This window comes from Colletotrichum karsti, assembly GCF_011947395.1.
Source record: "Colletotrichum karsti strain CkLH20 chromosome Unknown Scaffold21, whole genome shotgun sequence".
Lineage (NCBI taxonomy): Eukaryota > Fungi > Ascomycota > Sordariomycetes > Glomerellales > Glomerellaceae > Colletotrichum > Colletotrichum karsti.
The window spans coordinates 530,431-548,398 of NW_024065921.1; the positions used below are offsets into that span (position 1 = coordinate 530,431).

Here is a 17,968-nt window from a genome sequence, read left to right on the forward strand (position 1 = left end):
GGTCGTTTGTTTTGATGATTGTGGTTGGTTTGCTCGTACATAGAGCAATATTCATGGCAAATATCACAAGATATTTAGTGATCTGGTAACCTGGGTAATGAGTTCAATAGCACACGGCTCGTCACGGAGCAAGAGCCACTGTAATGTTTCAGAGGTCGTCATCTCGTTTGAACATGACAGTCATAACACTGAATCCATCAAGGCGTGAAATTACTCTCGGTAGGGCCTTCCATTGCTGCGACAGAAGCGCCAGCCTTGTCAAACAAGGTCATAGTGAAGCGGTTTCTTGCACGGTATTGGCAACAAGATACCTTACTACCCATGCCATACTCGCCGTCCGAGGTACCTTACAGACCATGACATGATGACAGGCCCCCAAGCACACCGAGGAGGAGCACCTCATCCCTCATCGCTCCTCCCTCCTCCCTCCTCCCTCCTCCCTCCTCCCTCCTCCCTCCCCCAGTAATACTCTGTACCTGCTTAAGCTAGCGTTCCAGCGATCAGCAACTTGTCTATCCGCTTTCGTCCATCGTTTCTGGAGTCCGTCTAGCCGGAACACTGTGAACCCTTGGATCGCAGGGCGGTACGTACTGTCCCTTGCGTCCCCACAGTCACTCCGCACAGACCCTTTCTACCTAGGTACATTCTGTCCAGTCAGGAAGGACGCATCTCAATGTATCTTTCGCCCATGTTCATGCGTACGGGTACCTCTTGTCATCCTCCAGCTGCCACTGCCGCTGCCGAGCTGCCCCCTACAGCAGACGCGGCATCCCCAAGTCCCTGTGCCGACCGCTGTTCCAGGTCCCAGGTCCCCCAGCCGGCGGCATCATCATCATTGTTGCCTCCCAGGTCCAGTGAACTGAGGCGTTCAGCAGTCCAGCCCTCACTCCTAATGCTGGCTAGCCGCAGCTTTTGCAGGCGGTATCGCTCTTTCAACCCCGGTCTGGCACAAGCACCCAGCACCTTCCCGGCTGCGTTTTCTTCCTCCTCCACTATCCGTCCCACGGCCAACACTTACACTCACACATTACAACTCACTCAACCACTCGCATCCGCCTCTCATCCTCACTTGTGTTGTAGCTGCGGCTTGCGGGTGCTCCTGTTGCTCCAGCCTGGGCCCGAATCCCATCCACCGACAAACCCACTTCTGACTCTGCTCCCGTCATCCCAAGACCGTGTCACGTCCACGTCTACGTCTACGTCCAACCGACGTACCCTCTCCTTCAAAAGTGGCGTTCCCCCACCATACGCCCAGAGCTTTCATCTTCTTGCAACGTGCCAGCCGACCACCAGCCATCATCTCCCGAACCTTTCTGCTGCAGTCCTGTGCCGTACGCTCCCTTTCATCCAACTGCACCGACCGCCGCTGTTCGAGGGTCAGCACCAAAACCATACCCAGCATTCTCCCAATTCGACCGCCTACCGCCCTTTTCTCACGGCACTCGCACACATCCGCAAACATGTCTGACAGAGATCCTGTTGCCGCCGGTCCCAGGGACCCGGATGGCCTGAACCGCGAGCCGAGGCCCCATCACGTCGAGCGGGTGACGGATCAGCTCGAGACACCTTCGCTCGACGACAGAACCTACCGTGTCATTCGATTGTCCAACAAGCTTGAGGCTTTGCTGGTCCACGACCCGGAGACGGACAAGGCCAGCGCCGCCCTCGACGTCAATGTCGGCAACTTCAGCGACGAGGAGGATATGCCTGGCATGGCCCATGCCGTGGAACATGTACGAGGCTGGACCACCGAGCAGCATGCCCCTTAGTATTCCCTATCGCTAACACTCGCTCGCGCAGCTTCTGTTCATGGGCACCAAGAAGTTCCCGGTGGAGAACGAATACTCCCAGTACCTGTCCAACAACTCGGGTAGCTCCAACGCATACACGGGCGCAACGTCGACAAACTACTTTTTCGATGTCTCAGCAAAGCCCGCCAACGATCAGGAGCCATCGGCCTCGAATCCTTCGCCCTTCAAGGGTGCGCTCGACCGCTTCGCCCAGTTCTTCATTGAGCCGCTGTTCCTCGAATCGACCCTCGACCGAGAGTTGCGCGCGGTGGATTCGGAGAACAAAAAGAACCTGCAGAACGACCAATGGCGACTGCATCAGCTGGAGAAGTCACTCTCCAACCCAAAGCACCCATTCTGCCACTTCTCGACCGGTAACCTGGATGTTCTCAAGGTTCAACCCGAGACAAAGGGCATCAATGTGCGGAAGAAGTTCATGGAGTTCCACGAGAAGCACTACTCGGCAAACAGGATGAAGCTGGTTGTTCTCGGACGGGAGCCGTTGGATGTCCTGGAGGATTGGGTCGCTGAGTTGTTCGCTGGAGTGCCCAACAAGAACCTGGTCCCGAACCGCTGGGAGAACGAGGTCCCCTTCCGCGAGAGCGAGCTCGGAATGCAGGTTTTTGCCAAGCCTGTCATGGACTCTCGTGAGCTGAACCTCTTTTTCCCCTTCCTCGACGAAGAGGCCATGTATGAGTCTCAGCCCAGCCGGTACGTCAGCCATTTGATCGGCCACGAGGGTCCTGGGAGCATCATGGCATACGTCAAGGAAAAGGGCTGGGCCAACGGATTGAGCGCCGGCGCATACCCTGTTTGCCCGGGCACCCCTGGCATCTTCGACTGTCAGATTCGCCTGACGGAGGAGGTGAGTTTGCCATGTGTGCCGCTATGACCTCGATCTCACATGCTGACGCGAAGCGCAGGGCCTCAAGAACTACAAGGAAGTCGTCAAGGTGTTCTTCCAATACGTCTCACTTCTCCGGGAAGCCCCACCTCAGGAATGGATTTTCGATGAGCAGAAGGGCATGGCAGATGTCGACTTCAAGTTCAAGCAAAAAACGCCCGCCAGTCGGTTCACCAGCAAGATCAGTTCCGTCATGCAGAAGCCTCTGCCGCGGGAGTGGCTGCTTAGCGGGTACAGCCGGCTCAGGAAGTTCGATTCTCAGTTGATTGAGAAGGGTTTGGCGTGCTTGAGGCCAGACAACTTCCGTATGACCATTATTTCTCAGAAGTTCCCTGGTGGCTGGGATCAGAAGGAAAAGTGGTACGGTACAGAGTACCGTCATGAGAGTATTCCCGACGAGTTCATGGCGGAGATCAAGAAGGCTGCCTCCAGCCCTGCTTCGGAACGACTTGCCGATCTTCACCTCCCCCACAAGAACAATTTCATTCCCACCAAGCTCGAGGTCGAGAAGAAGGACGTGAAGGAGCCAGCAGTATCTCCTCGCGTCGTCCGAAATGACAGCCTCGCTCGGACGTGGTTCAAGAAAGATGACACGTTCTGGGTGCCTAAGGCCAACCTCGTCATCAGCTGCCGGAACCCCAACATTTATGCAAGCGCAGAGAACGCCGTAAAGGCTAGACTGTTTACGGATCTCGTCAGGGACGCCCTCGAAGCGTATTCGTACGACGCAGAACTCGCGGGTCTGCAATACACCGTCACACTTGATTCCCGTGGACTGTTTCTCGATCTCAGTGGATACAATGACAAGCTAGCAGTCCTCCTTGAGCAGGTTCTGATCACGATGCGGGATCTCAAGATTAAGGACGAAAGATTCGACATTATCAAAGAGCGACTCAACCGAGGATACAACAACTGGGAGCTCCAGCAACCCTTCAGCCAAGTCTCGGATTACACGACATATCTTAACTCAGAGCGAGATTACGTCGTGGAGGAGTCCTTGGCTGAGTTGCCCAACATCACGGCGGAGGATGTTCGCCAGTTCAAGAAGCAGATGCTTGCGCAGCTGCACATTGAGAGTTATGTGCACGGCAACCTCTACAAGGAGGACGCCCTCAAGCTGACCGACATGATTGAGACGATTCTGAAGCCCCGCGTGCTTCCGCGAGCTCAGTGGCCTGTCATTCGATCCCTGTTCATTCCTCCCGGATCCAACTATGTCTACAAGAAGACCTTGAAGGACCCGGCGAACGTGAATCACTGTATTGAGGTATGGCTCTACGTTGGTGACAAGAGCGACCGTCTTGTCCGTGCCAAGACGATGTTGCTTGACCAAATGTGCCATGAGCCGGCCTTCGACCAACTCCGAACCAAGGAGCAACTGGGATACGTTGTTTTCAGCGGAGTGAGAAGCTTCTCGACAACGTACGGCTTTAGATTCATCATCCAGAGTGAGCGCACTCCGGAGTACCTCGAGTCGAGAATCGAGGCCTTCCTTAACCTCTTTTCGAACAACTTGGACTCGATGTCAGACGCCGACTTCGAGGGCCACAAGCGCAGCTTGGTTGTCAGACGCCTCGAGAAGCTGAAGAACCTGGATCAGGAGAGCAGCCGACACTGGGCCCAAATCTCCAGTGAATACTACGACTTTGAGCTGGGTAAGTGTTTCCCAGGACAATTTCATGTTCTTCAACTAACAATTGAATCGAAGCCCAACAAGATGCTGCACACATCAAGACGCTCACAAAGGCGGACATGGTTGAGTTCTTCCAGCAGTATATCAAGCCAGGCTCGCCAACCAGAGCAAAGCTCTCAGTGCACTTGCATGCGCAGGCAGGCAAGGCGATAGAGACAGAGACAGAGACAGAGACAAAGGTCAATGGAGTCAAGGAGGGACATGGTGAGGCAGCCAGCGATGCTGAGCCTGTTCTCATCAAAGACGTCCGCAGCTTCCGGGCAAGCCTGCAGGCAACACGGGGTGCCCGGTCAGCCAAGGACCTGACTGAATACGAAGACACGGATGCGAAGCTATGATGACGAAAGCACAGGTGGTGTTTGAAGGTATTCGCACACAGGTGGCGTTGAGACATGGCATGCTTTCAAGAACCATTTGCTAGAGTGACAACAGACTCAGTGTCACAATTGTTGTCCTTTTTTGTTGGGACTGGGGAGGTACAGGCCATCAAACAGCTTCATAGCTGGGTGGTTCAAGCAGAGGTCATTACAAGCACCCACTGTTGGTTAAGGGTAGGCTGGATGCGATGAGGCTTCGCATAAGGCTTGGGATAGAGCTCAAAAGCTGAAGGTCGGTGTCCTGTGTGCCTTCCGGCGGTGGCAGTTTGGCAGCAAGGCTGCCAGAATTATTCCGTATTCAGTCAGCTAGTAGAATAGCATACCTTAGAGAGAATTGCATGTCATGTGCTTTTACGAGTAATAAAATGCGAAACTGCCCGTTCTCCCTGACAAGAAATCGGGCGATGACAGAAGTCGACGCGAGTCAGAGATTGGTGGCATGTGGCGAGTGGCTTTGATTGTTACGCGTCGAGTGAACGCCAGTGCTGCCGGATGACACCCGGAGTTTTCGAGAGATGGGTTCCATATTCCTGGGTTCGAAGAAGGCCGCACCTGACGAGCGGATCTTGGAGGCAGTCGATCAAGAAGGCGCTCAAGGCAAGGCTAAGAAGATGCTATATCAACATGCAGTCGGGTTGGACTGGCTAACCGGGAAGATTTGGACTGACGTCAGGCAAAGCCGGCGCGGTTGGATTGAGACTGTGTGGTCCGGGCGTGGAAGGGGAGTGGGGCCGCGGGGGCGCTTTGCGGCGGACCTTTTTCTTTATTTTTTCAGATTTTTTTCACGGAGCGGCAAGAGCTGCTGGCACGGCGATACGTACAATCTGTAAGACGGCTGGGGACCACCTGGCTTGCCCTATTATTCTGGGTCTGATTGCAGACCACAGAAACCAAAACCGTTCGGACCAGAGGACTTTGAGAGGCCCAGGTCTGGAAGAGCCAAACCTACCAGAGACAAGAGGCGGTGGACGGACGCCGAGAGTATGGAGCGCGCTGGATGCATCTCAGTGGTTGGACTGGTCTGTGAGCAAACGAGCAGATAAATCCAGAGAATCGGGTCCGGCTCTGCAGACAGACTGAGGGCTTATCGATGAGATTGAGCAGCTGGTGTTGTACTAATGTAAAAGAATACTGGACAACTACATAACATGAAAAAGGAAAAGAGAAGACCGGTTGATGCTTCTTAAAACTCGTTCATGGCTCTCAAGGGAAACTAATTTATAAGTTGAGAGATGCCCAGATATTAGGAGCAGTTGCCTTTCCCTGCCTACGGATACAAATATTATGCTCTCTTGCTACTACCTAGGTTCTTAACAAAGCCGACCTCTTAATGAATAAAGCGCCTCGCAAATCAAACAGGCAGCTACAATTTGCGAATGGCGGTCATTCAGTGTTCCTTCCCCTCTCGGTGTGGGGTAAAGCTGCATCGATGCCCCGGTACAGGCGCAACGCGAAATCTCAACCGGCAAGCCGATGCATGTTTTCCTTGAGAGAAACTCCGACTTTTGGGCGAGAACAAATTTTTTCTATACCTTGTCTGCAACTAGCAGTCGAATGTCGATTTTTTCCCCCTTCTTACTTTCATGGGCGTTCATTCTGTCGGTGAGAGATGGAAGAGTGTGACCTCGGGTAGAGTCAATGGGAATAGATAGCTTTGCAAGGTCAACTACCTAACATTCAACCATTCATCCTTCTTTTCTTGCCTTTCACTGATATCCCTCAGTCCAACATCAGTGATTCACACTAAGAGTTTTCATGTCATTGGACCGTATTTTTACCTTCCATTTTCTGAGGTTCCTTACTGCCACGGAATAAAAGCCCGTCCCCATCCTGCCGTAATACCAACCCAAAAACAACAAAAATACGTACCTGGCTTGCAGCTTTCACGTCGTCTCCAAGTCAGTTGTCCATCCAAGAGGCCCAAAAATCCTAGACACTCCCAGGAAGTCAGCAATGAAATCGGCTTAAACTGCATCAACTGCACCGCAACCGCCATCCGCCATCCGTCCTCCGCTCGTTGCACTGTACCGCAGCCCCTACCTACCTAATTCTACTAAGGTACCTAGGCAAGGCATTCTCCCAGCGCCAACTTCCAAGACAACCTACCAAGGTACCTTACCTGGCAGGTGGAAGACGGCACAAGCACACCCCAGGTCACAAAGCAGACGCGCACATCTGCATCTGATCTGACCCCAACTCAAACACACACACATACTGCGTACTCGGCCGTCACTTTTTTTTCCCATACACCCACCTTCCCACGCCCTACTCACGACTTGGACCAGCTCCCGGCCTACCGTCTACTTGTGGGATCCGATTCCATCAGGTCCTTCCGCCTTCTTTCTCCCTCCTCCCACCCCCACAGCCCCGGTGCGCAGTCCGCTTGGAGGTCCTTCAGAGAGTCTTCCACCGCCCCGTAGACCAATTTTTCGGTCTTTTTTTGCCCTGGTTCTGCTCTTCAGTAACCGGAGCTGCTCACCGATTGCCCGGCTGCACTACTAATGCAACTCGCCTTCTCCCACATTCTCTCGCTACACATAGATTTCCCCCGCCGCCATACCGGAGCTGCACAGGCAGCTCGCCTTCACCACGTCTTCCTCAAAGAAGAGAAAGCTCTCCCGCAACCAGTCCCGCGACGACGAAGTCCATAGTACTTCTTCCCCCGCCGACCTCGTCCTCCCGTCGTGCGAACCCAACGACGACCCGGCCTTTTCCTTCTCCGCTGCATCCACCGACGGCCAGTCGACGCCCACCTACCTTCGCGGCGACTCTGTTCCAGCCTCCAGCTTGCCTGCGCGTTTGCAGACCGGCTCCCTCGTCTCCGCCGACTACGCATCGAGCACCGCCTCCTCGCCTTGCGGCGTCGCCGACCTTTCTCTCGACGGAGGGGACATTTCCGGTCCCGAGACTGGCACTGCGCTGACCTCGGATTCAGCCAGAAGCCGGTCTCCCTTCAACGTCTCCCGCAGGGCAATCATGACCAGTGATGCCAACCCTCATCAACGTTCTTCCTCGCCCTTGAAACGACGTGCCTCCAGCATGGATCCCGACGCCGATGTCAGTATGAAGGAAGATGTCGAGATGACGTCCGCCCAGCAAACCGAGGATGCCGAGACTGCTCCGTCTACCACCAAGGCGCACTTGCCTCGCGCTATGAGCGTCGACTTGCCCGAGCCTGGAGCATCGAAAGACAAGGGTACGCGTGCTTTCCAGGCTGTTTGCGGGGTACACTTTGCTAACCCAACCTTTGTAGACCTGCCTCCGCTGCAAGAACAAATCAAGACGATCCAAACTCTACTCAAGGCGTTTAACGACGATCCTCCGAAAGTCGGCCACCTCGCGTACATCGTATCGAGATCATGGGTCGAAAAGGCGTTGGCACTCGGTGGAGATCCCAAATTCACGAAGAAGGACTTGTCAGACGAGCCCTTGGGACCCGTGGATAATTCGGACTTGATTCACGAGGTTCTCGTACAGCCCAATGGCGAAGAATTTGTACGGATGAAGCCCGGCACCAGTCAGGAGGAGTGTGAGCTCTTCCCGGAGGACGCGTGGACACTCGTGTCTGAATGGTACGGCGTTAAGGATGATCAGAAGCCCATCATCCGTCAAGCTATCAACACGGCACCCGACTCGGCCAGTCCTCCCAACATCGTCTTCGAGCTCAACCCTCCTGTCTTCACCGTCCACAGATTGTGGTCGCTGGCAAGCCCCATTCAGATTGATGAAGAGCTCAAGAACAAGAATCCTCCTCCGCTCGTCTTGGCTCGAAGCGCCGCCACCCCGTATAATGCTTTCTACAAGGAGTTGAAGGAGCTCACGGGTGTTTCGCTCGACCGCAAGATCCGCGTGTGGCAGATTACCCAGAAGCCAGTTGCGCCAGCTGCACCAGCTGCATCGCCGCCATCCGCGCTTACGCCGCCTGACTCTCCCAATCCGGACAAGGACGTTGAGTCCTCAAGTGACCCTTGGCAGCATCTGCTTGTGGATGTGCCGAACTTCACCAAGATCGACCGCGACGACCGCATCGAGGTCCCTGCCGTGGACCACACCACAAACCCAAACTACAATGGCAAAGCCCCCGTGTCTCTTTACAGTCTTACTCAGGACATGAGCCTTGTCATCGACGAAGAAATTTCCAGCAAAAAGTGGGTTTCCACCTTCTTCAAAGGCGACAAGATCATTCCCTCGCGAGGTAGCGCATCCAGCCTGGCCACTCAAGGCAAGAGCACTAGCGGACGGAATAGCCCTGCTCCTGGAGTGATGACTCGAGGAAGAACGCAAAAGAAGAAGCCCGGAAGGGGTCTGGGCGCTGTTGGTCTGCAGAACTTGGGAAACACCTGTTACATGAATTCGGCTCTTCAGTGCGTTCGCAGCGTGGAAGAGTTGACCAAGTACTTCTTGACCAACGAGTACGAGAAGGAGATCAATAAGGCCAACGCCCTCGGCTATAAGGGACAGGTGGCGATGGCATACGGCAACCTGCTGAAGGAGATCTACGCTGAATCTAGAGGCGCGGTCAGTCCCCGTGATTTCAAGAACACCGTCGGCCGTGCCCGCAGCACGTTCCAGGGCTGGGGCCAGCAAGATACGCAAGAATTCCTGGGTTTCCTGCTCGACGCCCTGCAGGAAGACTTGAGTCGCATCAAGAAGAAGCCGTACATAGAAAAGCCGGATTCCACCGATGAGATGATCGGTGACGAAGAGGCCATTCGCAAGATGGCTGAAGAGGTCTGGGACATCACCCGAAAGCGTGACGACTCAGTCGTCGCGGATCTCTTCACTGGTCTCTACAAGTCGACTTTGAAGTGTCCCGTCTGCGACAAGATCAGCATTACGTTCGATCCCTTCAACAATCTGACATTGCCGCTCCCGGTAGAGGACATGTGGAGCAAGACTGTCAAGTTCTTGCCGCTGAACGATGCGCCTGTTCAGATTGAAGTGGAGCTTTCGAAGCACAGCGCCATTGAACAGCTGAAAATGGCCATCTCAGAGAAGACAGGCGTGCCTGCCGACCGCTTATTGGGAGCTGAAGAATTCAAGGGCAAGTTTTTCAAGGTCTACGACGACAGTAACGACGTGTCGGACGAGATTCAGTCCAACGATGTTCCCACCTTCCATGAGCTTGAGGCGGCACCGACAAACTTCCCTCCCAAGCAAAGAGCGGTCAGGTCAATGCTCGATATCAGCGAGGAGCCTTATGTTGATCCCCTTACGGAACGCATGGTAGTTACCGTCATCCATCGCAAGAAGGGTGGTAGCTCGTACCGATTCAGAGACGAAGTGGTCTCTCCCCCTCACTTCATTGTCCTCACCCGCGACGAAGTAAGTGAACCTTTTATGGATGAAGACGTGATACTAACGAGTCTTTAGGCCCGTGATGAGGACGCAATCCGCCGCAAGATCCTGGAAAAAGTCGCAACGTTTTCCAACTGGTCCGAATTCTTGGACACCGACGACAGCACTGACGCTGACATGGTCATCACATCCCAGTCAGACGCTGATTCATCGGGAGACAGTAAGGTCGTCTCCCATTCAGTAGAAGGAGAAGATGACTTAGTCGATGTCTCAATGGACGCAGGCGAACAACAGCCCAACGGCAAGCCGGTTCTCAAGCGATTCAGCACCAACCGTCCCAAATGGATCAACACGAAGACCTACCTTGCACCCCAACTCCAAAATCTGTTTGAGCTGAGCTACTTTCCCGAGAACGGAGACTCGCCGCTACCGACAGGTTGGAACTCGGTGGATGATAACAAGAGCTTCCGCCCGCTGTCTTCCAGAGTCCTCGAGACCGCTACCGAGCAGGACTCTAACAGTCCCGGCTCCACAAACGGCGCGGACAGTGAGCGTGAGAGTGTTAGCGAGGAGCAATCTCCCAAATCGGTCGAGGAGCAGACTCGAATGGCAGATGAGTCCGAAGAGGATGAACCTGTGCGGGTTCCTTCAAAGGTATGCAAAAATCACAATGACATCAAGCTTGCATGGATTAGACAAGAGCCTGACATGAAGCAGCCCGGTCGAGGCAGAGGCAACCACAAGGTAGGCGGATCTCGCCGCAAGTTCAACAAGGGCAATAAAACGTACGGCAAGAAGGGCAACAAGCGTCGCAACAAGGAACTGCGGAACAGCAAGGAACAGTCTTTCCAAGTTGTTGATGTCGCGCCCCAGCCGTCGCCTTTGGATGACGTTCCCGGTGGTCCACTTGTCCGTCTCGGCGAAGGCATCGTCGTCGATTGGTCGGAGGACTCATGGGACATGGTCTTTGGCAAGGACTCCAGTGACGATGAGGACAACCGCGGCCAGAAGACCTTCGTCGAACTGGAGCAGCTCAGAGACCCTGCCCTTGAGCAGAAGCGGAAGACGCGGATGGCTCGCAAGAAGCAGGGCATCACCCTCGACGAGTGCCTGGACGAATTCGAAAAGGCAGAGGTGTTGTCTGAACAAGACATGTGGTACTGCCCTCGTTGCAAAGAGCACCGTCGAGCAAGCAAGAAATTCGACCTGTGGAAGACGCCAGATATCCTTATTGTCCACCTGAAGAGATTCAGTAGCGCTGGTTGGCGCCGTGACAAGCTCGACGTCCTGGTCGACTTTCCCATCGAAGGGCTTGACCTGCACAAGCGCGTCCTCTGCCAAGAGACCGGCAAGGAAGAGATCTACGATCTCATCGCTGTTGATGACCACTTCGGTGGCCTTGGTGGTGGCCATTACACCGCCTATGGACGCAACTTTGTCGACGGGCAGTGGTACAATTACAATGGTATGTGAAACGCGTGAACTGATGAACATGATGCTGACGGAAGAATAGACACCTCGGTCAGCAAGATCTCGCCAGAGAGTGTTATTACCCGAGCTGCTTACCTGCTCTTCTACCGCCGTCGCTCAGACGGTCCCTTGGGCGGTCCCCGCTTCAAGGAGATCTTTGACAAGTTCGACAAGGGCGGAGAAGACGACGAGGAGGAAGACACCGACTCGGGGGAAGATCAGCGTCTCGTCGGGGGCTCCTCCCTAACTGGATCGTCGAGACTTGGGACCGGAGCCGAAGCAACTCTCCCGCGCGGAAATCGTGGTTTGGGTAGTAGCACAATGTCCACGGCAAACCGCGGAGATGAGGAGCTTCCGCCTTACGATGGCAGTTCGAGCACGAACGTTGGCAGTGAGAATATCCAGAACAGCATCGAAGACGAAGGCCTCAGTATGACTGACAACAACGCTGGATCGAACGGATTTCAGGTAGCACAGACATGGAACTGGAACTCTCTAAGCTCCAATGAACCAGCAAACTCCCTCGGAATGGAGGGCTACGCCAGCGACGATGCTCAGCCGGACTCGTCAGATGACAGAGACCACGACACAGACATGTTGGATGAAGGCCTCGGAGGCTTCGATGATGTGAACCAAGAGGAGGCCCCGCCGCCACCGGACTTCAGCGCTCAGATCAACCTCTCTGAGATCCAGAATGCCGCATGGGAGCGGAAGAACAAGGACAAGGTCATATCTGTCCCAGCACTTGAAGGCTCTGTCGCCTCAGCAGAAGCAGCAGAGATTCACCTTGACGACGAAACGGACCAACGCCCTGCTCGGTCGTAGGGGTCATCAGCAAGCAGTGAAAGGTCGTTGAGTCTGATTCCTTTAAGAAGATACAAGTCTTTGCAACAGAGAAGGTTCTCCTGAGGACTTCAAGAGAAGAAAAGGGTTTTTTTTTTTGGGTGCGTGCTTCTAACACTCAGCACCATGGTGTGCGTACGAGTCTATGAATAAGGTTGGGAGGCATTACAAAAAAAGTAAAGAGGATATGATACACTCGAGGCGTAAATAGAGATAGATCCCCTCATGCCCTGGCATAGACGAGGCTGTGTTTGGCCTCGTTGGTTTGACGTTGGAGTCTCGGCTGCATGAGGCAACGCATGTATGACTTTTGTGTATTGCGTTACGCTATAAATGGAACATAGCAGATTCATAACAGAGCATCATGCTTGTGCATGTCTTGAATGCTTGGTTTCTCATTGTGTGCTGGAAGGGGCCAAAGGCTTTGATGCCATTGGCCGTAACGTGGAAGGGCTCTTGGTTTTCAGTTTCAGAAGTAGATTGTTCTTTGTGTTTTGCTGGATGTGCTATTTGGCTTATCACTTGACATTTGTGGCGCTGAAGTGCCTCCTGGATGCCAACTACATCATTTTTCAGCTGCGCGACTGGAGAGGTTTTATGGCCGCTCGCCAACTCAGACGCATTGGAGATGCTGTTTGGGAGAGAGCATCTGATTATGGGAATCCAGCCTGGAGGGTCATGACATCAAGTCCGCCGCTGTTGGCAAGCTCATCAGGGCCAGGAGCAAGCTGTGGGAGAGAGTAGTACTATTCCCACGCGCTGAAAATGCAGGATTGATCGTATAAGCTCCCATGCCTTGACTCACTCACTCTTCAGCTTACTTTTTCCTTTTGGACTTCTTGATCTCAGCTTTGTGTTTGTAGGATGAACGTGAGGATAATTGCAAGGTTTCTGCTGCCGTGGAAGTTCTGTATTTGGGGCACGACGGCGATTTTACTTCGGTGCTGTTGCTGAGGACATCTAGATGCGAGGTAATGGTCGTAGACCTTTGCCATGACGAGGTGTCTCAAACTCTGAAAGCTGGGTACTTGAACACGTCGGACACTGAAGATAAAAGGGCCTGTAATGTTGGCTCTTGTTTGGTGCCGTTGATCAGCTTGTGACAAGACGACGACGCTGTGTACTCCTTTCTATGTTGATATTCATCGATTGATTCCCGGATCTTCGCTCACACATACAGATCTTCGCTGCTGATATCTTGAGAAAGACTAGGAGGGTAGTTGTTCACGGCGAAAAGACGTGTTGGTATTCAAGGAGCGGTGATGATAATTTTTGCCTGGATCCTATCATTTAAATTTCTCCTCCCGTCCATAATGAATTACCCGTTGAAGGAAGGGCGAGTTTTGTTGAGAACTAGCAGTCATGTTGGTGGGGGACTGAAGCTTCTTCACGAAACCAAGCCGTCACATGTGGTCAAGGACAAAAGGTTATGAAGTGCGTGCCATCTGTTGAAACCACCACCCGCCAAGCACTCTCGTTCTGTACGAAGTCTGCAGAGTTGCAATTTCACAGCCGACTGGGCCTCCCTCCAATTTCTCACCCTTGCTACGTTCAGTCTTCTGGTCCCGCATTCTCCCACGATGTGTTTGGTAACCAACTAACTGACGCGTGTAAGTAGACGTGCCCAAGCCGACTAACACAACTTGGGTCATGTATTCCTACCCAACACCTCAAAAGAGATGACAGCACGTCAGACTCAAAACACCAGAACCTTCTAGAGGCGAAGGAAAGCCGTGCATGTCGGACATGGACACAAAAAGCAAAAGAATACTCCTCGACGGGGAATTGAACCCCGGTCCCCTGCGAATCGTGTTTGAACATGACAAGCAGATATCCTCACCACTAGACTATCGGGGAATTGATAGGTGTTGTTGTTGGTGTCTGGTTCAGGAAGCAGAGGTGGATATGAAGCTCACGATACCCACTTAGGTCACGAAACTTAGGGTTTCGGGAGATCAGAGGCTAGCTAGCATGAGCACGGTAGGGAGGTCGGGGACGACGTGAGACCCTCGGTCAACGCCGTCGTGTGAGCCTTGTGTTTACTGTTGCGATCTAGCATAATAGAGTCATGCTGAGCATTGTGCCGGGATGTCTTGGTGGTTTAGACATGTTCAAATGTGAGGAGGTCGTTTAGCCCCGAGTGAAGACCCCCCTTGAGGCATGAGCCCAGGGACGCCCCTCTAACATAATAAAAGCTATCATTGCTGTAGCTGCTGCAGTTGCTACCGTCATTATTACTATATTCTTTCGTTACTGGTGGATTTGAGTTATTACTCTAAGAATGACCTGGTACTGGTGGTGCGTGAGAAAATCATCCACGAATGATACATATTCACTCCAAAACGCAGGATTTCAAATCAACAACCAGATTTTTTGCTTTCTAAGTTCATGAGGGTGTATGTGTTATACGCCGTGGATACTGGTATAGAGTATCTGTCTTAGTGAAACCGTTTTGAGTACATAATGACGGGTTGCCAAGTTAGTATACGAGGAATGCCGGCGGCGGCAAGGCTGTCCCCAGACTGCAAGCCTTACACAATAATAGAAAGACTACAAGATGATCTTCATATAGATTGTAAGCAAGCACTCAAGCCATTTCAAATGTTGGCCGCGGTAACCTGGGATGTATATGCTTCGACACTATGAAAAGGCCATGTCCTCTCGTTGCCGTGACAGCAAAGTGCTTATAACATGAGCCGTAAAAACAAGCAACTCAGATAACCTATTTACGTAGAAGCTGAATCTTGAAGACGGTGTATTTAGCGTCTAGGGTTGTCGACCAAGTCATCTCTCGTATCCATAGCCGAGGCATCAATGAACAAGGCATTTTCAGAGAATGTCGATATATTGCCAAGTCGACGCTCAATACGACCAACTACAACTCGTTTCGTAAAGAAGGAATATAAGAACTTGCTCAACTCGAGACAATATTCGACATCTAGACCCAGACCCTCAAACCCACCCAGCCGCTTTACCGATCTGCCGTGAGCTTGATCCCGACCTCGCAGGACAATCGCGTTCAACCCCAAACGCAATCTAGTTTATTCGGCTCCCGTTCTCGGATCATGCCGAGTTGTCACCGTCAACCTTGCAGAGAAACTTCGCTCACGACCACCCTGGACCGCTCGAATGTACCCACCATGATCAGTTCTCCATCGTTTAAACTCCAAACTCATCTGTACACGACATAGGATCGCGACCTTGGCCAGGAATGGTCGCTTTATAACGTCCATCTAAGCACGACATCACAAGACACGTCACAGGTAGAGGAAACCGCGAGCTCGCTTGGACAACGACAAGCCCGGCTCATGTTTATATGCAAAACAGCATCGGCCCGGGGTAGACGACGCCTCCCAGAGCTAAAAGGGAAGCATAACCAACCCCTCGGTTCGCGCAACCGACGCTGCCGCATCTCTAATTCACTTTCTTCAAGGAACCCCGACCTGAACCCTCCGGCCCAAGAAAACCGCCAAAGCGCTCGTCGCGAATAAGCCTTGAACGGTAGCAAGCCGTAGCCCTGAAGGCCCCCCTCCTCCTCGTTCCCCTTCTTCGATCCATCATCCGTCGAGAAGCACACGAAACCTGGACCCTGGGAGGACACGGCAGGGTGAAGGGAGAGAGAGAGAGGACTGGAGGTGGAACGTCTGAAGCAGGGGGGTTTCTTTCTCGGAACCGGCGCCGAGGCCCGTCTCAGACGAACGCACCCCGAAACCCAGGGGTGGCAGGTTCTTCAAAGAAGGGACCAACAACATTTCCCAACGGCCCAACGGCTTCCCATGATATCAGAAGAGTTCAAAGTGTTCAGACTGCCCTGTCAAGGTTCCCACGGCATAAGCGAGAGAGAGAGGGAGAGAACCGCGTTACACAGACGCGGCGGGCGCCGTTGAAGAAGCGCACTTTGACAACCCTGCATGCATGAGCGAATGCGAGAACTGACGAACGACTCTTGAGGCGCGAGAAATGGGTTGCTACTTGATTTTCCTTCTCTTCAATTCCACCTCCACCGCACGGAGTTTTCTCCTCGAACAGTCGCAAATGCAGGAACCACAGCATGAGACGTTTGATCGGATGTGCCATCCATAGTTGGTTCGATCTGAAAAGGGGCGGGGGGAAGAGAAGAGAAGGGAGGAACTGCAAGTTTCCGGTTGAGTGGCCCGCTTGGACGTAGCACGGACGGGGAATGGTTTGGTTGTCAGGGTTCGACGGCATAGACTTGAGGCACAGAGGCTCATCAACTACGGAACGGCTGTCGCATTTCAGTAAATTCCCGATGGGAAGGGTTCGACTCAGCCGCCGCTCTGACAACCGTTGACGTGCTCGCGAGAGGTAAGATATCCAATCATGCGCGCGAACAAAGTCAACTACAACGACATCTGCTGAAGTCGGGAAAGCATCTCAGCGACTGTTCAGTCCCGGGGATAGCGAAGGAAGGGTCCAGGGGTTTTCTTGACGGATCGACAGGGCTGAAACGGGACAGTGGACGAACGAACTGCGATTGGCCTCGACCGAGCGTTCCCTGTATTCTTCGATACGCTCCGCGGACTGGCATCCCGACCACTCGCGTGCGAGATAAGGTTACTCTCGTCAAGTTGTCAATTGCGACGGCATCACGACGGGGCCCAATCGCGCATCGCGGCTTATCTCTGCCGCGACAGGAAAGTGGGAGAGGCCCCATGTTGGGACGAAATACCTGCCCCTCCTAGAAAGGGCACGTGGACGATAGATACCGATACCGAATATGGGGGTTGGGGAACCTGGATGATGCCCAGGAAGATGGTTACCGTGGAAAGGGGTATGTCCACGCCAGCGAGCATGGGCGATGGCGATATCTACATATCCTATCAACTGACAGCAGCCAGTAGGTGCCGGACGGCGGCACATGTCTCAAGTCGGCGTGTTGCGCCGACGCAACCTCCAGTGAGGACCAAGAACACACAACGGAGAGATATTCGCAAAGCCGAGGTTGAGTCTTCTGATGGTGCAACGCAGAACGGAGCGATAGATAGAGCTGCCGGGGATTTGATGGGCATCAAGGATTTAGATGGTGGTCGCGAGTCGTCTTTCGACTGCCAACCATCAAGTGAGGCTCCAGGCACCAGTTTTAGACGTGACCTAAACGTCGCCGCCGCCCCCAAAGAAGCTGAGAAGACGTGAAATCGCCGGACATCGTATTCAGGCCTTGATTGGAAGCTTGGCTTGTCACACTTTTCTCCGACGCTCCTCCGCTGCAGCTGATCGGCGGGTTGGAGGTGCGGGTGCGGAAGGTCCGGGGGAAATTAGTAGCGGCACTTCAGAGGAAGAAGGCTTTTTCGGAGGGCGCGGGCGCAGAGTTGCGGGCGCGGGAGTAAGGCCGATGCAGTTGCGGACGTGAGCTGCGGTCGGAACGACGGAAACCACCAGCGTGGGTGTGGAAACAGAGGCGTGTCAAGTCGCCGACTGTTAGGAACAAGTCAGTCTTGAAATATTGGGTCAGGTCCCATGACTCTGCGGGCCTAGGATGATATCGACAGGTGTCAGATTCGAGGGCAAAGCCGCGACGTCTTCGCAAAAAGGCATTGGGTTGATTCATTCATGGGCGAGAATGCCGTGTTGG

General features: G+C 53.5%; 2 protein-coding genes across 2 annotated transcripts; both read left to right on the plus strand.

The window, feature by feature from the left end:
- Positions 1–1,460: 1,460 nt before the first annotated feature.
- CkaCkLH20_06982 (peptidase M16 inactive domain-containing protein) lies at positions 1,461–4,725 on the plus strand (the record flags this gene model as incomplete). The annotated part of the gene is made up of 4 exons (XM_038889699.1): positions 1,461–1,733; positions 1,801–2,655; positions 2,714–4,349; positions 4,403–4,725. The coding sequence occupies 4 exons, from the start codon at positions 1,461–1,463 to the stop codon at positions 4,723–4,725; spliced, it is 3,087 nt and encodes a 1,028-aa protein (XP_038745062.1).
- A 2,604-nt stretch (positions 4,726–7,329) lies between these two features.
- Positions 7,330–12,357, plus strand: CkaCkLH20_06983 (ubiquitin carboxyl-terminal hydrolase; the record flags this gene model as incomplete). Its single annotated transcript, XM_038889700.1, has 5 exons — positions 7,330–7,960; positions 8,018–10,089; positions 10,138–10,282; positions 10,346–11,527; positions 11,576–12,357. 5 exons carry the CDS (start codon positions 7,330–7,332, stop codon positions 12,355–12,357), a joined length of 4,812 nt encoding a protein of 1,603 aa, XP_038745063.1.
- Between the last annotated feature and the right edge of the window lie 5,611 nt (positions 12,358–17,968).